The following is a 25,666-nucleotide window of genomic DNA, read 5'->3' as shown; positions in this document are numbered from 1 at the left end:
GGGGATATGTTGTGTTGATATAGATGTGGGGATATGTTGTGTTGATATAGATGTGGGGATATGTTGTGTTGATATAGATGTGGGGATATGATGTGTTGATATAGATGTGGGGATATGTTGTGTTGATATAGATGTGGGGATATGATGTGGGGATATGATGTGGGGATATGATGTGTTGATATAGATGTGGGGATATGTTGTGGGGATATAGATGTGGGGATATAGATGTGGGGATATGATGTGTTGATATAGATGTGGGGATATGTTGTGTTGATATAGATGTTGGGATATGATGTGGGGATATGTTGTGTTGATATAGATGTGGGGATATGATGTGTTGATATAGATGTGGGGATATGTTGTGTTGATATAGATGTGGGGATATGTTGTGTGGATATAGATGTGGGGATATGTTGTGTTGATATGATGTGGGGATATGTTGTGTGGATATAGATGTGGGGATATGTTGTGTGGATATAGATGTGGGGATATGTTGTGTGGATATAGATGTGGGGATATGATGTGTTGATATAGATGTGGGGATATGTTGTGTGGATATAGATGTGGGGATATGTTGTGTGGATATAGATGTGGGGATATGATGTGTGGGCAGCGTGAACAGTAGAGTATGTGAATTCACCCACCTGGCTCCATCATCGGCATGACTGTGGTTAACTCTTGCTGTGTGTGTGTTTACATACATGTGTGCACATGTCTGAACAATCTCCATGCTTTCTATACAGTGATCTCTCTTACCTATTTGCAGCAGTACAGGCGTAACCAGGGCTGTTTCCATGGCGTAGCAGAACTCTCGTCCAAACATGACGGCTCCGTGCATCACCCACTGGCGCAGCGGGATCCGGTCTATAGACCCCTCGCTCACCGACTCCTCCTGGCATGACTCCAGCACCAAACCTCCTCCTCCTCCTGCTCCTCCGTCCCCTGTGGAGGCAGAACCTGTGGTGGTTTTCTTAGCAGCAGGGACCACCATCACCCCCTGCACTTGCATAGCATCGGCCTCAGAGTTCTGGGGAGCCATTTTCTTCTTCTTCGGCATGCACACAGCCAAACGCACAACCCTTCAGGCTCCAGAAAAAAAAATGGATTCAAAACTAAATAAAAGAAATAGATCTGTATTCATACACCAGCGGTGACAGGTGTGAGCTCGTCCTCAAAGTAGCTCCCTCTGCTGTCGATGTCCTCGAACGTCGTTATCAGGAAGAAATAATAATCTCTTAAAGCGTACAATACATTCCTTGTGTGTTCCTTAAAGAGGCATTGGGTTGTTTTTCAGGGTGGGCTTTCAACTCAGGCAGCTCAGAACCCCACAGGCAGGTTCATTTAGTGTGAAGGACGTGTGAAAATTAGATGGCTTTTCCTCCCTTTCTGTGTTAGTTGGTTTACTGTCTACTAGAATCAGTAAAAATCCATATCAATTGCCATTCAGTTAATACCAGTTTCATGATGTGTGTGGAGGAGGTGCAGAAGAGGGAGGGCAGGCGGCAGGGTGGAGGGCAGGAGGCGACACAGGTGAGAGCTCCTCTGTGAATCCCCATCGAGTGGCCGATCAATCTGCACATACCCAGGATGCACCACGGGAATAGCCGCCAGTAAGCCAGGGCCAGAGAGAGAGAGAGAGAGAAAGAGAGAGTTAGTTATTAAAATGGAGGTTGGCAGACTGTAATGACAGTAACGTTTTTAAACTTCCAGTAAGACAGCAGAAAACTGAACCATGCCAACCTGTACTGAACCACACTAGCCTCATACAGAATGATATGGGTCAGTTTGGCTTGACTGTGGAAAAGGTGGAAACAGATTCACAACATTGTTTAAAACTCTGAGGTGAATCAAAGATGATTTGAAGATTTAAGCATGTAAAGGCCTAGTTCATAGTCATCTGGCTATTAGTAGTGCTTAAGCCTCTGGGCAGAGACTGGTGCATACGGTACAGGGTAGAGTATAGAGAGGGAGGGAGGGAGAAAGGACCCACTCGCTCCTCACACACCTCCCGGGGGATTTTCAGTCTTCTCCTTTATCCTGTAATAAGGCATGAATAAAGCTGCCTTTAATAACCAACCCCTCCTGTCTGTCTGCGAGTGTCTCTGTGTGTGTGTGTGTCTCTCTATGTGTGTGTGCGTGTGTACTGTTGTGTCCTGAACAAACAGCTAGGCATTAGAATGACTCAGAGGATTGAGTCTGGGATAGGGAAATGTCAGGCTGGTCTGTAAGAGTGAATCAGTAGCTTCCTGTTGGTTTTTTAGGCAGAGGCAGTGAGTGGCAAATCCAGTAAGATTTGAAATTAGAATGCCAATCACATCTCAGAACCGAGTACATTTTCAGAACACGTCTGACTCCGGGGGCACGACAAAGATGGTGGATAAATGAAGAGGTCTTTCTCAGGCCATTTACCATTGAAACAAATGTTCACAGTTCAGGTTTACTTAAGGGGTGGCTCTCCCAAAGTCACCAATGTGATAGCAGCTGGGTCTGGTCTACTTAGTTCATTGACTGTATATGAACCAGAAAAAATGAGGAAGTGGGATGTCTTGCTTCCTCTTCCGTCTCTGGGCGGGATAGGAGCTCCTGTAGCAGTCAAGCAAGACGTGTTAGCACCTGGAGGGCCGTGGAGGTTAATTGCATCGTGAGCTGACTGGGGAGGCTCTCTGGGTTGGGGAGGCTCTGTGAGTTAGGTCTAGCTCTCACACAGCCTGTAAGACAGTCTTGAGTGAGAGAGAGGGGAGAGAGAGAGAGAGAAAGAGAGAGAGAGAGATGGGATTAAGGGAGATAGAGTGCAAGATGTATATATAGAGAGAGGGGAGAGCGAAAGAGAGACAGGGAGAGAGGAGAGAGAGAGGAGGGGGGAGAGAGAGGAGAGGGAGAGGAGAGGGAGGGAGAGAGAGAGGAGAGACAGGGGAGAGAGAGGAGAGGGAGGGGGGAGAGAGAGGAGAGGGAGGGGAGAGAGAGGAGAAGGAGGGGAGAGAGAGGAGAAGGAGGGGGAGAGAGAGGAGGGGGAGAGAGAGAGGAGAGGGAGGGGGAGGGAGAGAGAGAGAGAGAGGAGAAGCAGGGAGAGAGAGGAGAGGGAGGGGGGAGAGAGAGGAGAGGGAGGGGGAGAGGGAGGGGAGGGAGGGGGGAGAGAGAGGAGAGGGAGGGGGAGAGAGAGGAGAAGGAGGGAGAGAGAGAGAGGAGAGACAGGGAGAGAGAGGAGAGGGAGGGGGGAGAGAGAGGAGAGGGAGGGGGAGAGAGAGGAGAGGGAGGGAGGAGAGACATGGGAGAGAGAGGAGAGGGAGGGGGGAGAGAGAGGAGAGGGAGGGGGAGAGAGAGGAGAGGGAGGGGGAGAGAGAGGAGAGGGAGGGAGGGGGGAGAGAGAGGAGAGACATGGGAGAGAGAGGAGAGGGAGGGGGAGAGGAGAGACAGGGGAGAGAGAGGAGAGGGAGGGGGAGAGAGGAGAGACAGGACATGCTGAAAGGAGGCCGAGGGTACATAGAGCTGTGACTGTACATGAGGGGGCCAGGGTTTCAGAAGGAAATTAGTGAGTGTGTCCTGGAACTGTTGCTTTAATGCATGCTCCAATCTGAGATTACACTATCTAATGTCCACGTTAAAACGTCTCTCCCTCTCTCTCTCCGACACTTTTCATTTATCAGTTATATACTGAGTTACTGAGACCTGGGAGAGATGGGAGTGCATTATAGGCTCTCATCTTATATGAATCTAGTCTTCAGAGGGGCTTCCTCATCGGATGCAAAACGAAAACCCCCTGAGAGAAAGAGATATCCTCAGAGGGGTATTTCTTTAGATTTGGGTAATTGGTGGTGGTTTTGCCTTTATTCTTGTATTGATGTCTGATTGGGAGTGGTTTTATCTACAGTAATAAAATATACGTACTTTAAGTCTCAACCAATGTAAGAGAAACTTTACATTTACATAATTTAGCAGACACTCTTATCCAGAGCAACTAGGGTTAAGTGCCTTGCTCAAGGGCACATCGACAGATTCTTCACCTAGTCAGTTCAGGGATTCAAACCAGAAACCTTTCAGTTACTGGGCCAACGTTCTTAACCGCTAGGCTATCTGAGCCATACCCATGTACAGTAGATCACCTGCTCAACAAAGTTAAGACAATACAGTAATGTTATACTTTTTCACTGTAACATTCAACCACTGTAGCATTTCCACTAGTGCCTATATTATACTACAGTCGTAAAGAAGAGACATCCATCTGTTCAGCACCTGAGGAAAAGGCTATTAGTCCTTTTCAATAATGCTGTTGCCAGGCAGAATGATGATGTCCACAGTCAAGTCTCTTCTCCACTGAATGGTTTTGAGAGAGAAAAGCAAACAAAAGGCCTCAGCAGAAACATTGTGAAGGACAGAGCAGAACAGGATCAGACTCAGTGTGTCGTCTGTGTGAGTAAAAAGCAAGACCCTGTTATTATTACCTACCCTCCCTCTCAGCCTGCCTACCGCAGGACGGTTACATAACACAGTCACATGGTACTGAACCTTACACGTTGTTCTCTGTGGACTGAAATATGGCAAGGTTATGTAGCCTAGGCCTAGTGAGTTCAAAACGCCGATACAAAACTACACTGAACAAAAATATAAACACATCACGCAACAATTTCAATGATTCTACTGAGTTACAGTTCATATAAAGGAAATCAGTCAATCTATTGATTTCAACCCTACTGGGGAGTCAGGCCCAGCCAATAGGTCCCGTGTGGCTCAGTTGGTAGAGCATGGCGCTTGCAACGCCAGGGTTGTGGGTTCATTCCCCACGGGGGGACCAGGATGAATATGTATGAACTTTCCAATTTGTAAGTCGCTCTGGATAAGAGCGTCAGCTAAATGACTTAAATGTAAATGTAAATGTAATCAGAATGACTTTTTCCCCCACGAAAGGGTTTTGTTACGGATAGAAATACTCCTCAGTTTCATCAGCTGTCAGGGGGGTTTCAGATGATCCCGCAGGTGAAGAAGCCGGATGTGGAGGTCCTGGGCTGGCGGGGTAACACGTGGTCTGCAGTTGTGAGGCCTGTTGGACGTACTGCAAAAAACGACGTTGGAGGCAGCTTATGGTAGAGAAAATAACATTCAATTCTTTGGCAACAGCTCTGGTGGACATTCCTGTAGTCAGCATTCCAATTGCACGCTCCCTCAAAACTTGAGACATTTGTGGAATAGTGTTGTGTGACAAAACTGCACCTTTTAAAGTGCCATTTTATTATACTCAGCACAAGGTGCAGCTGTGTAATGATCATGCTTTTTAATCAGCTTCTTGATATGCCACACCTGCCAGGTGGATGGATTATCTTGGCAAAGGAGAAATGCTCCCTAACAGGGATTTAAACAACATTTTAAAGAAATAAGCTTTACTGTGTGTATGGAACATTTCTGTGATCTTTTATATCAGCTCATGAAACATGGGACCAACACTTTACCTGTTGAGTTTATATTTTTGTTCAGTATAAATTAGGACCATACTTGATATTTGGTCAAGCTCAAAGTTTTGAGTGACAGAATGGGGCCAGGGACGTACCTTCAGTTCTAGAACACTGGGAGAGACAGCCTTCAATGTCAAGTCACCCAACACCAGCATTCATACAAGTTCAAATACTATAACTGCCTATGTTACTCAACTCTAGGGATAAACATTTGTTCTCATGTGCAGCTATAAAACAGAAGTTGTAATTTCATGCTCTCTCAGGGGGGAATTAAGATCAGTGTGATGATAATGTCTATAGAACAAGATAGGATACCGTTTATCCTTAGGCACTCATTATCATGGCACCTCTAGAAGCTGTTTGTACTTGTAAGTATGTAGCCTATACGTGTGTGTGTTTGTATACGTGTGTGTGTGTGTGTGCGTGTTTGTGTACATGTGCGTGTGTGTGTGCGTGTTTGTGTACATGTGTGTCTGTGTCTGTGTCTGTGTCTGTGTGTGTGTGTTTATATACGTGAATGTGTGTTACTACTTGACTGACCCAAATAGAGGCCCAGATATGGATTACACTGGGCATACTGAGGAGTCAGGAGGCCAGCTAACTAACCAGGCAGGCAGGGGGAGGACAGGGGCACAAATAACCACCAACCACAACACACCCAGGGAGAGCTGGGCGGACTGGTGACGCCTTACTCAGGATTTTCCATTTATATTTGAATTGTTGTCCTTGTACTCGCATGCATTTCAATGGCTTTGATGAGGACAGTCAGGCTGTATACCCATTGATCAATTCCTCCATGAGCCATCTGAATTATTGGACCGTGTTGCATGGCGGCCATTTTTAAGCTTGGTGACTCACTGACAGTCCATAGAAATTATTGATATTTGCTGAGCTACCGAGGTTAGATGGTCGGCTTAGGGGGGTGAGTTGCTTTAACCTTCTGATCACAGAGCCATTTACAACTCCCTGCCCCGCATACCACTTCTCTCTAGATCAGGTCACAGTATACCACATATCTCAAGGTCAGGTCACAGCATACCACATCTCTCTAGATCAGGTCACAGCATACCACATCTCTCAAGGTCAGATCACAGCATACCACATATCTCTAGGTCAGGTCACAGCATACTGTCACGATCGTCGTAATGAGGCAGAGTGGACCAAGGCGCAGCGTGATAGAAAGACATCTTCTTTATTATGAAGACGAAACAAACGAACAAAAACAACAAACAGACGACCGTGAAGCTATTCAAACAAATAGTGCTGACACTAAACACTACACATAGACAATTACCCACAATAGCCTAATGCCTATGGCTGCCTTAAATATGGCTCCCAATCAGAGACAATGAATGACAGCTGTCTCTGATTGAGAACCATTCAGGCAACCATAGACATACCTAGACACCTACACTCAACACAAACCCATACACTCTACCCAAAACCCCCTATACCATACAACCACCCAAGACGAGACAAATACACAAACATCCCCCCTGTCACACCCTGACCTAACCAAAATAATACAGAAAACAAAGATAACTAAGGTCAGGGCGTGACACATACCACATCTCTCTAGATCAGGTCACAGCATGCCACATCTCTCTAGATCAGGTCACAGCATACCACATCTCTCAAGGTCAGATCACAGTATACCACATCTCTCTAGGTCAGGTCACAGCATACCACATCTCTCAAGGTCAGATCACAGCATGCCACATCTCTCTAGGTCAGGTCACAGCATACCAAATATCTCAAGGTCAGGTCACAGCATACCAAATATCTCAAGGTCAGATCACAGCATACCACATATCTCTAGGTCAGGTCACAGCATACCAAATATCTCAAGGTCAGGTCACAGCATACCACATCTCTCTAGATCAGGTCACAGCATACCACATCTCTCAAGGTCAGATCACAGCATGCCACATCTCTCTAGGTCAGGTCACAGCATACCAAATATCTCAAGGTCAGGTCACAGCATACCACATCTCTCTAGGTCAGATCACAGCATACCACATATCTCTAGGTCAGGTCACAGCATACCAAATATCTCAAGGTCAGGTCACAGCATGCCACATCTCTCTAGATCAGGTCACAGCATACCACATCTCTCAAGGTCAGATCACAGCATACCACATATCTCTAGGTCAGGTCACAGCATACCAAATATCTCAAGGTCAGGTCACAGCATACCACATCTCTCTAGATCAGGTCACAGCATACCACATCTCTCAAGGTCAGATCACAGCATGCCACATCTCTCTAGGTCAGGTCACAGCATACCAAACATCTCAAGGTCAGGTCACAGCATACCACATCTCTCTAGATCAGGTCACAGCATGCCACATCTCTCTAGGTCAGGTCACAGCATACCACATCTCTCAAGGTCAGGTCACAGTATACCACATCTCTCTAGGTCAGGTCACAGCATACCACATCTCTCAAGGTCAGGTCACAGTATACCACATCTCTCAAGGTCAGGTCACAGTATACCAAATATCTTAAGGTCAGATCACAGCATACCAAATCTCTCAAGGTCAGGTCACAGCATACCACATCTCTCAAGGTCAGGTCACAGCATACCACATCTCTCAAGGTCAGGTCACAGCATACCACATCTCTCAAGGTCAGATCACAGCATACCACATCTCTCATGGTCAGGTCACAGCATACCACATCTCTCAAGGTCAGGTCACAGTATACCACATCTCTCAAGGTCAGGTCACAGTATACCAAATCTCTCAAGGTCAGGGCACAGTATACCAAATCTCTCTAGGTCAGGTCACAGTATACCAAATCTCTCAAGGTCAGGTCACAGTATACCACATCTCTCAAGGTCAGGGAAAAGTTCTGATAATATGTATTTTTTACATCATGAAATTAAAACCAATTTAGGATGCTCAGTTTTTTTGTTTCATAGTCATAGACTAGTTATTGTATTTCTTAGTCCCATTCCCTCCCTTGATGGCTAGGCATCTCATCAACTCTGAGAACACCATGGCGACGTGTAGCCTACTGTGCGTACTCATTACAGTATTCATTTCATCTCCAGCTCAGACAAGATGCAGATTTGCTTAGGGAAGTGGCAGCAGATGGATTTGTTGAGACTCACTCTCCCACGGTAGCCTGATAATACAGTAGGACTGTAAACAAAGTGGATCAGGTTGTGTGTATGTGTGTGTGTGTGTTTGTGTGTAGCACTCCTGCAGCAGTGTTGCTGCAGTGGGAGAGTGGGTGGGGCCGTGAGGCTGGGACAGAGGGCGTCCACGTGTGCCAACATTAACAGGGAGTATGACAAATCCCCCTCCCACTCACCAGAACACACACACACACTCTCTCTCTCGCACACACGACCATACACACACACTCATGTCCGGAGACACTGCATACACCCCACACACCCACCCACCCCACCCCCACACACAGGGGTGGGGAGTAATTAAAGCAGTCACAATGTGCTATGTGGATCAGTAAGTCTGCAGTTTTAGCAGCTTGAGGTCCGACGTGTCAACAACAACCCTGCCTTGTGATTTATAATGGTGGATTTAGCTCACATAGAGCAATGGGACCAACTGCTGCGTCAACAATCCATATTCTTAAAACTTAAAATATAGGAGACCAGTTCAAGTGTAAGACAAGAAAATGAAGCACGTTCTCAAGTGGTGTTGGTAATTTATGCAGCTATGCCGATCCTACCAAAGGTCTCTGTGAGAATGGAGTGCTTGTCTGAGTAAATGGACAGGCTAATAGAAGTCTTCCAAACATTAGGGCAGAAGACTGCTACACCCAAGAAAGGACCACAGCTATATTTCTCTGAGGTCCATTCTTGGGAGTTGCTTTTTCATGAAATTTGGTAAAAATAACATACAGTATATCTCTGCAATGCCTCCCTGGGGTGTTGGTCAGGGAAGCTCGTTGAGGCCCTCATGAAAACGGTTCATAAATCCCCCTCTCGCCTTATTCTGTTTCCCCCAAAAGGAAACAGAATAAGTCATAAACACAAGTCTTGTAAAATTGGCCTACAACCTGTCATGCACAAATAAATCATTAACAAATCAATCGAAGGAAAAGGGGAATGTAGGCCTCGTCAGGCTCTTCGACCCCTTAGTGGTGTGTGCCTAAGTTGCTGTGATCAACCACAGCAAAGAGATGGAATCACTACTGAAGGAAAGGCCCTGGATCACTACTGAAGGAAAGGCCCTGGATCACTACTGAAGGAAAGGCCCTGGATCACTACTGAAGGAAAGGCCCTGGATCACTACTGAAGGAAAGGCCCTGGATCACTACTGAAGGAAAGGCCCTGGATCACTACTGAAGGAAAGGCCCTGGAGCACTACTGAAGGAAAGGCCCTGGAGCACTACTGAAGGAAAGGCCCTGGAGCACTACTGAAGGAAAGGCCCTGTATCAGTACTGAAGGAAAGGCCCTGGAGCACTACTGAAGGAAAGGCCCTGTATCACTACTGAAGGAAAGGCCCTGTATCACTACTGAAGGAAAGGCCCTGTATCACTACTGAAGGAAAGGCCCTGGAGCAAAATGAGAGTGATATTCAAAGACCATAGAAATAACACACAGGAAAACATCCAACAAAATCCCTTTCATAGATCCCTCTCAGTGGTGCGATGTTGGTGATCTTGATTAAGACCACAGTAAACTGACTGTAACTACTAAACTAACTCAGCCCACAACTAACAATGGACTCCACCTCGAAAAACTCCTACACCACAGTACTTCAGTTAGGAAAGGAAACAGGGAGGAAGGTCCTGTCTAGCTGACAGCCCTGACCCTGGAGTTACACACACAGTACACGCAGAGTGATCGATTGCACTGAAACGTGAACATGCAAACCCTCTCTTAAAAACAAGCAGGCCCGCCAGGCTCGGGGATGCAGCCGTCTTCCCCTAACAACAACATAACAACCACGTTCAGAAGTGACAAAGCAGAAAAAAATGGAGGCTAAAAACAACACTAGGAGTTAGCAGAGGTGTGGACTCGAGTCACATGACTTGGACTCGAGTCACAAATATGATGACTTGCAACTCGACTTTGACTTTAACACCAATGACTCGTGACTTGACTTGGACTTGAGCCTTATGACTTGACCTGACTTGATACCCTCCCCGAGCCCAAATATTAAAAATGATGCTATTAAAAAAGTGTGCAGCGCATCAACTCTTCATTTAACGGATTACAGTTTGAATCGGACAGCAGCCAATCAAATTGTGCCAGAGAAAAAGTTGTGTGTGGCAGTGCAGAGGAATGTCGGCGGGTGAATTCAGATGGAGCCCTTGGAAAGATGGCACCCCAAAATTATTATTTTCAGATATAAAGATGACGCTGTATCAACAAAAAACGGATTGCAACTTGCAAAACATGCGGGAAGAAAATTACAGACGGAGGCGCAACAACTTCCAACCTTTTTCGACATTTGAAGCTGCACAAAGAACGGTAAGTCGTGGCTAATATAGCCAACAGCTATATCATTCGTAACTTTGCCAGTGTAGCATGTTGGCTAACTTAACGTTAAATCAATGAGCCTCCACACAGTCAGTCAGTGCGGGAACGTGATCATTGCACCCAAGATTGAGCTACAACTGGCTAGGCAGTTGGTAGCCTAAATCCTGCCTGATGTTACTGCTGTTCCTAAAACTATTGACATAGTTGACACAGTGTGTGTGTGTATGTGTGTGTTAAGGTTGGGCGATTGTGTACAAGCCTACATCGCCCGATTGCGCCCCATAGCGATCCTCAATAGTCGATCGATATGGGGGGGGGTCTTTCTCATGGCTACCCATGTATTTCCATGGAAATATAACGTTTATTTGGAAAGTAATAAATATATTTTTGAAAGCATTCATGATTTGCGTAAATGTAATATACTAACTATTACTCTTGCTAAAAATATGAAATGGTATTACATTTGGTGAAGAGCACATTATGACTTGTTTAGGACTCGAAACTCAAAGTTTAGGATTTGAGACTTGACTTGATACTTGTCGGTCTTGACTTGAGACTTGACTCAGACTTGCCTGTCTTGACTTGGGACTTGATTGCTAAGACTTGAGACTTACTTGCGTGCGCGAGTGCAGAGGTAGGTACTACACTTTGATTTGATACTTGTGACTTGTAAAACAATGATTTGGTCCCACCTCTGGGAGTTAGGCGTAGACCCCGCCGCTCCTAGTGAGGACACACTAGTCTGGACAGAGTGTGTGAACAGCCACTCCATAGTCTGATCTGGGAGCTCCTGATATATACACCAGCACTTCTCATGAGGCCAAAGCGAAATCTCCAGTTTGGGTTGACCTAACTGCCACACACACACGTACAGTACCCACACACGGACGCAAGAATCAACTGCAGCCTATTTGTAGAATAGAATAGGCTATTATTTACAACAACAAATGCAACAGCCCTGCGGCAGTCTCACGAAGCCTGCCTTAAACCAACATATAATAGATACATAGCGTGACTACAGATTAACACTAAAGTGGTGTTATTGCATGCACCATTCAATGTAGGCTAACTTCCCCCATCTCATCCTGGCTATTCAGTATGGTGCCTTAATTGGTTTTCCCAGAGCCTGGTGGTGACATCAACTCAAGGAACTTTAGCTATAGATAACCCTTTATTTCCCTATGCAAATACCCTCCGCTCTGTTTAATCCCAGCGTTCGTGGCATGCTCCACACAGGACACACACAGCACAATGAGCAGACAGACAGACAGACACTGACTGATGCTGTTAATAGGCCATAGTATAGGTACTGTAGGGGCAGTAGGTACTGTAGGTACTATAGGGGCAGCAGGTACTGTAGGTACTATAGGGGCAGCAGGTACTGTAGGGGCAGTAGTTACTGTAGGTACTGTAGGTACTATAGGGGCAGCAGGTACTGTAGGTACTGTAGGGGCAGCAGCTACTGTAGGTACTGTAGGGGCAGTAGGTACTGTAGGTACTATATGGGCAGCAGGTACTGTAGGTACTGTAGGTACTATAGGGGCAGCAGGTACTGTAGGGGCAGTAGTTACTGTAGGTACTGTAGGTACTATAGGGGCAGCAGGTACTGTAGGTACTGTAGGGGCAGTAGGTACTGTAGGTACTATAGGGGCAGCAGGTACTGTAGGTACTGTAGGGGCAGCAGCTACTGTAGGTACTGTAGGGGCAGTAGGTACTGTAGGGCAGTAGGTACTGTAGGTACTGTAGGTAATGTAGCGGCAGCAGGTACTGTAGGTACTATAGGGGCAGTAGGTGCTGTAGGGGCAGTAGGTGCTGTAGGTACTGTAGGGACAGTAGGTGCTGTAGGGACAGTAGGGCAGTAGGTACTGTAGGTACTGTAGGGGCAGTAGGTACTGTAGGTACTGTAGGGGCAGTAGGTACTGTAGGTACTATAGGGGCAGCAGTTACTGTAGGTATTATAGGGGCAGCAGGTACTGTAGGTACTGTAGGGGCAGTAGGTACTGTAGGTACTGTAGGGCAGTAGGTACTGTAGGTACTGTAGGGGCAGTAGGTACTGTAGGTACTATAAGGGCAGTAGGTACTGTAGGGGAGGTAGGCACTTTAGGGGAAGTAGGTACTATAGGGGCAGTAGGTACTATAGGGGCTGTAGGTACTGTAGGGGCAGTAGGTACTGTAGGGGCAGCAGGTACTGTAGGGGCAGCAGGTACTGTAGGGGAAGCAGGTACTGTAGGGCAGTAGGTACTGTAGGGGCCATAGGTACTGCAGGGCAGTAGGTGCTGTAGGGCAGTAGGTACTGTAGGGCAGTAGGTACTGTAGGGGCAATAGGGGAAATAGGTACTGTAGGGCAGTAGGTGCTGTAGGGCAGTAGGTGCTGTAGGGGAAATAGGGGAAATAGGTACTGTAGGGCAGTAGGTGCTGTAGGGGGAGTAGGGGAAGTAGGTGCTGTAGGGCAGTAGGTACTGTAGGGCAGTAGGTACTGTAGGGGCAGTAGGCACTGTAGGGGGAGTAGGGGAAGTAGGTACTGTAGGGCAGTAGGTACTGTAGGGGCAATAGGGGAAATAGGTACTGTAGGGCAGTAGGTACTGTAGGGCAGTAGGGGCAGTAGGTACTGTAGGGGGAGTAGGGAAAGTAGGTACTGTAGGGCAGTAGGTACTGTAGGGACAGTAGGTAGTGTAGGGGAAATAGGGGAAATAGGTAATGTAGGGGCAGTAGGTACTGTAGGGGAAATAGGTACTATGGGGGCAGTAGGTACTGTGGGGCAGTAGGTACTGCTCCATCATTTCCCTGTTTGTGGCCCGCCTGCTAGCACGATTCTTGCCATTCTCCTTCGACCTCTCATCAACGAGCCGTTTTCGCCCACAGGACTGCCGGTGACTTAAAGTCGCTTTGGTGTTTTGCCCATTCTAACGTTCACTTGACCAGTAACTGAATGCCTCGGTGCCCGTCTGCCTTCTTTTTCTGTTATTAATTTTACTTTGGATGGTGTATCAATACACCCAGTCACTACAAAGCTACAGGTGTCCTTCTTGTCTCAGTTGCCGAAGAGGAAGGAAACTGCTCAGATATTCCAAAACATGCATCCTATTTGCAAATCCAACACAACACATCACTGAGTACAACACTTCATATTTTCATGATGTTATGGGTATCCTTGTCATCGGCAAGGACTAGGGAGTTTTTTTTAGGATGAAAAGAAACGGAATAGAGCTAAGCACAGGCAAAATTCTAGAGGAAAACTTGGTTGTCTGCTTTCCAACAGACACTAGGAGATAAATTCACCTTTCAGCAGAACAATAACCTAAAACACAAGGCAAAATCTACACTGGAGTTACCAAGAAGACATTGAATGTTCCTGAGTGGCCTAGTTACAGTTGACTGAAATCGGCTTGAAAATCTATGACAAGACTTAAAAATGTCTGTCTAGCAATGATCAACAACCTACTTGACAGAGCTTTTTTAAAGAATAATGTGCAAATATTGTACAATCCAGGTGTGCAAAGCTCTTAGAGACTGCCAAAGGTGATTCTAACATCAATTGGGTGTGAATATTTAGATCTAGTTCTGTATTTCATTTTTCTTTAAAATCATTGCATAAAATTATAAAAACATGTTTTCACTTTGTCATTATGGGTATTGTGTGTAGATGGGTGAGGAAAAAATATATTTAATCAATTTTGAAATCAGGCTGTAACACAACAACATGTGGAATAAGTCAAGGGGTATGAATACTTTCTGAAGGCCTATAATTTTATACTTCCATAAATCTAGCCAATCAACCAAGGTCAGGTTATTATAAAACCAAGCCCACGAGTGACTAAAACAAACCTGTTGAATTCCATCATCATACAGTACAGTTCACAGTAGCAGTACACAACTGGCTAAACTGTTTGTGGCGGAAGGAGAGATTTGACAAACTCATACATATTTAATTCCTTGAAATCAGTCCTCAACAGAGTATGCTGCTCTGGTGCTCGCCATAAGATGTTCCATGACAAACCTGGCAGACGTCACAATCACACTAGAACTATAATGAGTATACAAAACATTAAGAACACCTGCTCTTTCCATGCAACTCAATATTAGGAAGGTGTTCCTTATGTTTGGTATACTCAGTGTAGACTCTATTTCTATGTTCAGGTATCTGTGTGTAAACTAGGCTATGTCATCATCACATATCTACTCTTAATCTAAACCATAGACAGTTGACAATGCACAACACAAAAACTATTATGGTTATCATATCTCACTAACAATTGCACATTCAAATGAATGACAAACAAAACCAGTAATGTTAAGCTTATCTTGTAAAGTCTCCATTCTCTACATCATCACAAATGAACAATGACCCACCTGTGTGTCAAGATGGTGGCATCTCATATCAACCCTATCCAAATAGATCTGGCCCAGGTAAACACTACAAGGAAACCTTTCATACCAAACCAGCCACACTGCATTTGTTGTCTGAGAGGAGATGTTCTCACTCACTAGATGGCTGCTGCCTTAATGTTGTTCTTGAACCACTGCCAAGTCCTGTCACCCAAGCTTCTGAGTGAGTTACCTGGGTTGGAGTGGAGACACATTATGGGAGAGAGGGGTCGAGGGAGGGAGAAAGGGGAGCAAACCTCCTGCTTCTCTCATTTCAAGAGGGGCATGAGAATACAAAAACAAAAAAACCTGAGCAGTCTGTCTCCATTGAGAACGACACAGAGCCATGAATCAATTTAGTGACTGATCATCAACAATACTCAGTTATCACCTCACCAGACACACCCATGAATCAATCTAGTGACTGATCATCAACAATACTCAGTTATCACCTCACCAGACACACCCATGAATCAATCTAGTGACTGATCATCAACAATACTCAGTTATCACCTCACCAGACACACCCATGAATCAATCTAGTGACTGATCATCAACAATACTCAGGTATCAACAATACTCAGGTATCACCTCAACAGACACACCCATGAATCATCTGGGGAAATGAAAGTCTAGCGCCTTGAGAAGCAGAAGCAATAAAAACCCACTGCACCCTGTAGATATGTCCTTGTTTGAGTTCGCCCTCCCTATCCCTATGCCAATTCTAAAAAAAAACAAATCAATTCTAAAAGCTTTAACAAGAGCGAGGTATTGTGTTTCATTTGAAAACAGCATCACATTTTGTAAAAGCAGAATATTTCAGGTCATCCTACCCCCCTAACCTTTGACCCCCTGACAGCTAATTCCATGGGTGAAAGCACATGATAATTGTTTTTAGACAGACAACAGAGCACAAGAATGGCGTGAAGAGGACCTAGACCTATTGTGGTCCACTACGGTGGGTACACAGGTAGACCGGCATCTCAGACAGACATTACAGCCCGCGGCAACAACAGGCAGCAGTCAGGTCTGTTTAGTCACAAAAACAAGAGTCAAAGAGCTGACAAACATCACAGCCCTGACTACCAGAGAACTACCAGACAACCTGAATCAAGGTTGAGCGCAGACAGGAACAACACGTAGTGCAGTCTCTCATCTTAGACTTTCCCATTCAGTTGAGTCAGAATCCTCCTTCTGCTGCAAGGCAGGCTACATAGGAGCTGGACTGGCTGAGCTTGTGTTGTGATGCGGCAATGTAACTGGTAATGTAACTGGTAATATAACTGGTAATATAACTGGTAATGTAACTGGTAATGTAACTGCTAATGTAACTGGTAATATAACTGCTAATATAACTGCTAATGTAACTGGTAATGTAACTGGTAATGTAACTGGTAATGTAACTACTAATGTAACTGCTAATGTAACTGGTAATATAACTGCTAATATAACTGCTAATGTAACTGCTAATATAACTGCTAATGTAACTGCTAATATAACTGCTAATATAACTGCTAATGTAACTGCTAATGTAACTGCTAATATAACTGCTAATGTAACTGGTAATATAACTGCTAATGTAACTGCTAATGTAACTGGTAATATAACTGCAGCTCTGGCTACCTTGTGAGCAGGCTGCATGGCGCGGAGAGAGGGAAAAACAAGTTAATCAAGAGCGAGAGACGGGGAGAAAGAGAGTGAGTGGAGGGAGAGAGAGACAGTGAGAAAGAGAGTGAGTGGAGGGAGAGAGAGACGGGGAGAAAGAGACTGAGTGGAGGGAGAGAGAGAGAGAGCATCCAGCCACTAGCCCAAGAGGCCATCCTAAGTAGTGTTGCACGGCGTTCCGGGTACCACGGTAATATCACGGTACCAAAACATCATGATACTGTACTTATGATACCAACATTTTAGAATACCGTAGTACCATTTCATATTATACTACCATATGAAAACAATACTACCCTACCGATCTAAAGAACCCGCTGGTGCCCGTTATAAAATGTTTAGAAAGTCAGTTCAAAAAAATGTAAGCAACAGCAACTATTCTATTGTATGACCGGTCCAATAATGCCCACGTGTGGCAGCTGTAATCAGCCAGCTGCATCCCCTTTCAGCCATCACTCACCTGCTTCTCCTGTTCATCTATTCCTCCAGACTACACTATATAAAACATCTATTTCTTAGGATCTCGTCACAGTACTTCCGTGCATTCAAATTTTCATTGAAAAAATGCAATTGTGTTCGTTGTCAGTTGCTTATGCCTGCCCATAACATCGCCATCATGGGGCACTCTGTTCACAACATTAACATCAGCAAAACGCTCGGCCACACAACGCCATACACGTGGTCTACCGCTGCGAAGCCGGTTGGACGTAGTGCCAAATTCTCTAAAACGGCTTATGGTAGAGAAATAAACATTCAATTCTCTGGCAACAGCTCTGGTGGACATTCCTGCAGTCAGCATGCCAATTGCACGCTCCCTCAAAACTTCAGACATCTGTGGCATTGTGTTGTGTGACAAAACTGCACATTTTAGAGTGGCCTATTATTGTCCCCAGCACAAGGTGCACATGTGTAAGGATCATGTTTAATCAGCTTCTTGATATGCCACACCTGTCAGGTGGATGGATTATTTTGGCAAAGGAGAAATGCTCACTATCAGGGATGTAAACAAATTTGTGAATATGGAACATTTCTTGGATCTTTAATTTCAGCTCATGAAACATGGGACCAACACTTGCGTTTGTTGCGTTTATAATTTTGTTCAGTATAGGATGATAACTATAATAGAATAGAATAGAAAATGAAGACACTTTGCTAACAGGACAGGAGCAGAGTGTATCTGACCTCTACATTAGAACCAGGGCTATTATTAAACCTCAGTAGCATCATGCTGCATGCATGTCACCTGATGTTGATTTAGAGCTACGACAATGTGTCCGCGTGGCCAGAGTCAGGTCTGCTCTCCATCAACAATCACTGTGACATCAACAATTGAACACAGACAAACAACAAACTATTTTAGCCTGATTTACAGTGCATTCGGAAAGTATTCAAACCCCTTCCCTTTTCCCACATTTTATTACATTGGATATTATATGCCCTAATATCCAATGTCTCCCACAACAAGTTAAGCAAAAAAATAAAACTATAGGCCTGGGATTAGGGCTACCATTTCTAAACGCATTGTCAATTTAAAATAAAATAATTAGACCTTGTCAGAAGCATACAACCAAAGACAAGATAGCCTAAAACTAAACGTATCATTGTTTTTAAAGAGACTTATTTCGCCCATTTAGGAGGATTTCTCATGCCTCCACATCGAGCAGTCAGCCAGAAAGGTTTAATCAGCTGTTTTAAGCTGCAATGAGGAACACAAAGTGCTGGAGGGACAAGTTGTGTGAGAGTGCAGTCCAGTGACTTCTGGGGTTGTGGAAGAACACTTCCACTTTAGTAGCTGAAGCTCTGACAGTAACCTTTCTGTCATGTGTCGTTGAGGCTTTATTCAGGGTTGGTGACGCAACATAGAAAGTCTGCAACGAATCAAGAACAAGGGTCTGTGGTTGCTTGGCTCGTGCCATCTCTTTGCCGCGGTGCGAGACCGGCTGCTGAGTCAGCAGGAGTGTTTAGAAATCAATAGCATTAATGGGAAGTAAAGGTTTCACTTCATGACGGCCGAGCTGAAACCAGACCGGACCGGCACACCCCGCATCACTACAGTTCCAGGTCAGGAGAGTGTGTAAGAGGGTGTTTATGGGTTTGTGTATAAAGTGGGGCAAAAAAGTATTTAGTCAGCCACATATTTTCCACCATAATTTGCAAATAAATTCATTAAAAATCCTACAATGTGATTTTCTGGATTTCTTTTTCTCATTTTGTCTGTCATAGTTGAAGTGTACCTATGATGAAAATTACAGGCCTCTCTCATCTTTTTAAGTGGGAGAACTTGCACAATTGGTGGCTGACTAAATACTTTTTTGCCCCACTGTATGTATGTGTGTATATGTATGTGTGTATATGTACTGTGTGTATGTGTGTATATGTATGTGTGTATATGTATGTGTGTATGTGTGTATATGTACTGTATGTATGTGTGTATGTGTGTATATCTATGTGTGTATGTGTGTGTGTGTATGTATGTGTGTATGTGTGAGTGTGTATATGGGCGTGTGTGTGTGTCTATCTACATGGTCTAGATCTGGTATCTAACCTGAATTGTCTAAAAACGAATGAGTTATAAAAAACACCCAGACAGACTCACCAAAAAGGCCTTAAAAGCTTCATACAGTAACCTCTGCAGACGACTGCATGCAACAGCAGTGGTTCCAAAGACGTCGTACTCCTAGTACTCTTTGAAAAGAGGAGTCTTGGCACCTGCCAAAGACAAACAAAGCATCATGGTTAGGTTAGCACACTTTTCTGGAAAGCAAAGAAATACCCAGTGCATCGCCACCCTCGAGGCACTTGGGTAATCAGCAGAAGAGAAAACCTACCGCAGGCTCTCTCTACCCTTTTGTTTTGCATCTCAGCGCAAAACAGCAAAGGGCGATTTACATCTGATTTCAATGTCCTCCACACCACTTCCCTGACATGAACCTGGACGTTGCAGTAAATATAGACTCACACGATGCAGTAAATATAGACTCACACGACGCAAGTAAATATAGCAGATGTCAAGTACTTGTTAGAGTAATACCAAACAACAAGACATCCACAATCATCCATGTCATTTTGTTGTTCTCTCCTTGCCTTGAAGTTTAGTGATACATATGCTTTATAGGCTAGATAGTCTATTCTATAATGATAGATATTCTATAATGATAGATATTCTATAATGATATTCTATAATGATAGATATTCTATAATGATATTCTATAATGATAGATATTCTATAATGATAGATATTCTATAATGATATTCTATAATGATAGATATTCTATAATGACAGATATTCTATAATTATAACGATACAAGGTGCTGTTAGTTTTATCTGTAGGCTCAGAATTAACTGTGATGCAACTAGGCTATTATGGGGGGGAAGGTATTCTCAAGTATGTGATGGGTAACTTTTCAGGTATGGAGCTGAGCTGACTGTGGGCTGCTTGGTTTGTTTACTCAGCTCAAACACACTCAGAGTGAGGTATGTGACATTGTCGCTGAGGGTATCAAAAGCTAGACCTCTCAATTAGCACACTATATTCCACCACTACTCCTACACTCTTTCCGATTGTACTGCTTTAAGTTAGAATACTACAGGTGTATCAGTTGTACTGTACTATGCTGAAGAGTAAAAGCTAGAGGTACAAATGTATTTTGAAAAACTGGTCAACAAACAAACTTGGTTGCTTTTACTGTATAATTAACTGGCCTATTTGACAGAATGAAATATGCTATTTAAGAATGTGCTTTGATTATAAATTGCGTCATAATCACCTTACACATGCATATTGCTAATTTGGAGACTAGTGTTGATTGAAATGTCACAATAAAGCAATTGTACAGAAGAGAGCGTGGGTTTTTACTTATTTAGCCATGGCTGTGCTGCGGTCGTAGTAGGTACAAAATTATGCGAGGCAACAAAACAAATCTAATGCATTTTTTGATTAATGCCATGACAAGACATGGCAAAAAATCTTTTATATTTATATTAGTAATGCATAACAATGTTATTCTGTGAAAACAAATGCAAAACATATAGGCTACTTTTTACAGGCGCACGCGCACCTGTACAGTAACTACAGTAGTTGGACGGGATGACACGGTAGAAAATAGTAGCTAGCTCTCGTGGAATATATTGTAGAGTGCTTTTGAAAGAATTAACGTTATAATGTAAATGGTTATGAACATTTTATTGTATTATATGAAAAGGTTAACGTGACAATTTGTAATTGACAACTGGCCAATTCACGTTATGCCACCTTAAATCTACTCTGGCCACTGTCAACAGCATCCATCGTAGACAGCTGAACGAGCACTCAAAATAATTATCTAATTAAGACCGCTGTATATTCAACGTTATCAACAAACTTTAGGTTGTCAGTTCGTTCATTCTAGTACAGTGTAAAACACATATAGGGAAACGCGTGTATTATAGCCTACCACGGAACATTTCGATGCTGCTTGTCACACAAGTATAACGTATCGCATAGCTACTGCAACCGTCAAGCGAAACCTTTTGCTGCAGCAAGTAACCTGCGATGCTTGGTAACGATAGTGGACAATAATAATAATAATGTAATCTGTTAAAACATGCATTATGCTTACCCAGTTATCCTTGTCTCTTTCCTTCGTTCGTAACTGTTGCGATAGTGTTTTTACGTCCCCTCGGAAGGTATTTTGGTGCATCGACTGGATCCTCTGGGACGTCTTGCAGTCAGTCAACCCACAGCTTTAATTTGCCTTTAAAGGAATATCTGTCGGAAATAAGTGTAAAGCCAGCTTCCGCTGACGGAGGTGAGTGATTTGCATAAAGGGGTGTGGTTTTCGATTTAAACGGCGAAAAATTTAAACCTGGTGGGCGTGTCCAGAGAACATCTGCATAATCTCACACAATCTCATGTTACTTGAATAGATGAACCTCTGCATTGACACTAAATACTATAACTTTGTTATTAAACAGTTATTAATTTGTTATTATCCGAAAAACGTTACCAGGTAAAGCAACAACAACAAAACAATGTATAAAAGGATGATCTATTATCCAGGCATTGAATTTCTCCTCATCCAGAGTATAGCAGTAGCCACCTCATGCATACTGTGAAGGAGAGATAGTACTCTCTCCTGCAGAGGGAGGCTGTGACACCCTGATCTGTCTTGTGCTTGTCTTCACCCCCATCCAGGTGTCACCCATTTTCCCCATTATCCCCTGTGCATTTATATCTGTGTTTTCTGTTTGTCTGTTGCCAGTTCGTCTTGTCTCATCAAGCCTACCAGCGTGTACGGGGGGGCCGTACTCCTGTTCTCTCTAGTCCTTGTTTTCTAGTTCTTTCACCATTCTGCCTGCCCTGACCCTGAGCCTGCTTGCCGTTCTGTACCTTTCTGACACTGCCCTGGATTACTGACCTCTGCCTGCCCTGACCCTGAGCCTGCCTGCCTGCCTGCCGTTCTGTACCTTTCTGACACTGCCCTGGATTACTGACCTCTGCCTGCCCTGACCCTGAGCCTGCCTGCCTGCCTGCCGTTCTGTACCTTTCTGACACTGCCCTGGATTACTGACCTCTGCCTGCCCTGACCCTGAGCCTGCCTGCCTGCCGTTCTGTACCTTACTGACTCTGCCCTGGATTACTGACCTCTTCCTGCCCTGACCATGAGCCTGCCTGCCGTTCTGTACCTTTCTGACACTGCCCTGGATTACTGACCTCTTCCTGCCCTGACCATGAGCCTGCCTGCCGTTCTGTACCTTTCTGACACTGCCCTGGATTACTGACCTCTTCCTGCCCTTGACCTGTCGTTTTCCTGCCCCCTATTTTGTTAATAAACATCTGTGATTCAAACTGTCTGCATCTGGGTCTTATCCTGAGTCCTGATATGCTGGCCAGTATTTTTTCTAGTGACACAAACATAAGGTAGGCAATTAGTTGTTACAATAGTGTGCTACTGACACAAAGGCCTAATGATGGAATTGCATTGCAAAATACTTTAATGTGTTATCCACTGGGCTCCACTGGGCTCTAAATAATTTGTACTATATATATATACATATATATACTGTATATTATTTATTTACTCCTGTCTTGGGGTGAAGGACCTACCATAGTCCTGCCATAGTCCTGCCATAGTCCCACCATAGCCCTGCCATAGTCCTACCATTGTCTTGTCGTAGTCCTACCATAGTCCTACCATAGTCCCACCATAGCCCTACCATAGTCCTACGATTGTCTTGTCGTAGTCCTACCATAGTCCTACCATAGTCCTACCATAGTCCCACCATAGCCCTGCCATAGTCCTACCATTGTCTTGTCGTAGTCCTACCATAGTCCTACCATAGTCCTACCATAGTCCTACCATTGTCTTGTCGTAGTCCTACCATAGTCCTACCATTGTCTTGTCGTAGTCCTACCATTGTCTTGTCGTAGTCCTACCATAGTCCTACCATAGTCCTACCATTGTCTTGTCGTAGTCCTACCATTGTCTTGTCGTAGTCCTACCATAGTCCTACCATAGTCCTACCATAGTCCTACCATAGTCCTACCATTGTCTTGTCGTAGTCCTACCATTGTCTTGTCGTAGTCCTACCATAGTTCTACCATAGTCCTACCATAGTCCTACCATAGTCCTACCATTGTCTTGTCGTAGTCCTACCATTGTCTTGTCGTAGTCCTACCATAGTCCTACCATAGTCCTGCCATAGTCCTACCATTGTCTTGTCGTAGTCCTACCATAGTCCTACCATAGTCCTACCATAGTTCTACCACCTCTGTGATGTAAGCAGTACTGGCTAGTGGCTAGACCTCTGTGATGTAAGCAGTACTGGCTAGTGGCTAGACCTCTGTGATGTAAGCAGTACTGGCTAGTGGCTAGACCTCTGTGATGTAAGCAGTACTGGCTAGTGGCTAGACCTCTGTGATGTAAGCAGTACTGGCTAGTGGCTAGACCTCTGTGATGTAAGCAGTACTGGCTAGTGGCTAGACCTCTGTGATGTAAGCAGTACTGGCTAGTGGCTAGACCTCTGTGATGTAAGCAGTACTGGCTAGCGGCTAGACCTCTGTGATGTAAGCAGTACTGGCTAGCGGCTAGACCTCTGTGATGTAAGCAGTACTGGCTAGCGGCTAGACCTCTGTGATGTAAGCAGTACTGGCTAGCGGCTAGACCTCTGTGATGTAAGCAGTACTGGCTAGTGGCTACACCTCTGTGATGTAAGCAGTACTGGCTAGCGGCTAGACCTCTGTGATGTAAGCAGTACTGGCTAGCGGCTAGACCTCTGTGATGTAAGCAGTACTGGCTAGCGGCTAGACCTCTGTGATGTAAGCAGTACTGGCTAGTGGCTAGACCTCTGTGATGTAAGCAGTACTGGCTAGCGGCTAGACCTCTGTGATGTAAGCAGTACTGGCTAGCGGCTAGACCTCTGTGATGTAAGCAGTACTGGCTAGCGGCTAGACCTCTGTGATGTAAGCAGTACTGGCTAGTGGCTAGACCTCTGTGATGTAAGCGGCATTTCTGAGTTATAGGGATGAAGGTTGGGAACGGGAAGATAATGTTTTGTGTGGACAGGACAGGGGGGGAAACTAGAAGAAAAAACGAGTCAAAGTCACCGGGTATGAGTTTCCTGGTGTAATATACACAGAAGAATAACAAAACAGTGGGAAATCTCACAAAAGACTTCCTGCTTAACAGTAGCTAAAGCACAACATGATCACACGGTCGATCGCTGCCTGACAGAAAAGTCTGAAAGTCAGAGTTACACACATCCAAGTTGTGGGTTCATTTTTCCTCATACATTAGTGGTGGGAAAAACAGTTAACATTAACATTTAAAAAATGTGTATAAGAATGGTTATAACAATGACATAGTAAGTCAGAGGTTCTTCATTCTATCCAAGAGGTAAAATAATCTGCATAACGGCAGCTTCTAAAGAAAGTTCTACCCACTACACTTCTACAGTAGGTCTGTGTTTTTTATTGTATGCATATGTGTAAGTAACTGTTTCCATATGGTTCATTACCTCAGTCCTCTATGTATGGTACAGTATACTGTAGTAAAGATATGATGGATGGGACAGTAGAATAAAGCTCATGGAAGGTCACTGGGAGCCAAACACCTCCTAACAGCAGTGTCTGGGACCCAGTCACACACACGCACATATGCACGCGAACACACACGCACGAACACAGACACACTCACGCAAACACACACGCACACACTCACACACGCACAAATACAATTTGATTTAATACACACCAGAGTGTGAGGACAGGAAACACTCACACACTCACACGTGCACAAATACAATTTGATTTGATTTGAGACACACACCAGCGAGTGTGAGGACAGGAAGACGCTGTGTTCATAAACTCAACTCTGAGAGGCCACAGTGCTCCTGGGGACCCTGGTTTGACCTCCTATTGTTCCTCTCTGTCAAGTAGACGATTATCTCCCATGTCCATGTCTCCTTAGTCACTTTCACACCCGGCGGAACAATATAGCTGCCTTTGAGAACATAAGAGCCAAACAGGACACTCTCTCTCTCTGTGTTTCTCTCTTTCGGCTGTTTTTTTCTCTCTCTCTCTCTCTCTCTCTCTCTCTCTCTCTCTCTCTCTCTCTCTCTCTCTCTCTCTCTCTCTCTCTCTCGCTCTCTCTCTCCCTGGTTCTCTTTCTCTGTTCCTCTCTCTCTCTCTCTCTCTCTCTCGCTCTCTCTCTCTCTGGTTCTATTTCTCTGTTCCTCTCTCTTGCTGTTTCTCT

At 44.6% G+C, this 25,666-nt stretch overlaps 1 protein-coding gene across 1 annotated transcript in view; it reads right to left on the bottom strand.

Moving 5' to 3' along the window:
• LOC139555234 (solute carrier family 45 member 4-like) overlaps positions 1-19,642 on the bottom strand; it is a 65,192-nt gene extending 45,550 nt beyond the window's left edge. Inside the window, exons 1-2 of the mRNA XM_071368858.1 lie at positions 19,530-19,642; positions 757-1,572 (exon numbers count right to left, since the gene is read on the bottom strand). Of these exons, the coding sequence (XP_071224959.1) occupies positions 757-1,057 (301 nt within the window). The 5' untranslated portion in view covers positions 1,058-1,572; positions 19,530-19,642. The remainder of the gene's footprint in view (positions 1-756; positions 1,573-19,529) is intronic.
• Positions 19,643-25,666: the final 6,024 nt, after the last annotated feature.

This window comes from Salvelinus alpinus, chromosome 26 (genome assembly GCF_045679555.1).
Source record: "Salvelinus alpinus chromosome 26, SLU_Salpinus.1, whole genome shotgun sequence".
In the NCBI taxonomy this organism is placed as follows: domain Eukaryota; kingdom Metazoa; phylum Chordata; class Actinopteri; order Salmoniformes; family Salmonidae; genus Salvelinus; species Salvelinus alpinus.
The sequence above is the reverse complement of the archived record's forward strand: the minus strand, read 5'-3'. Positions and strand labels throughout refer to the sequence as shown.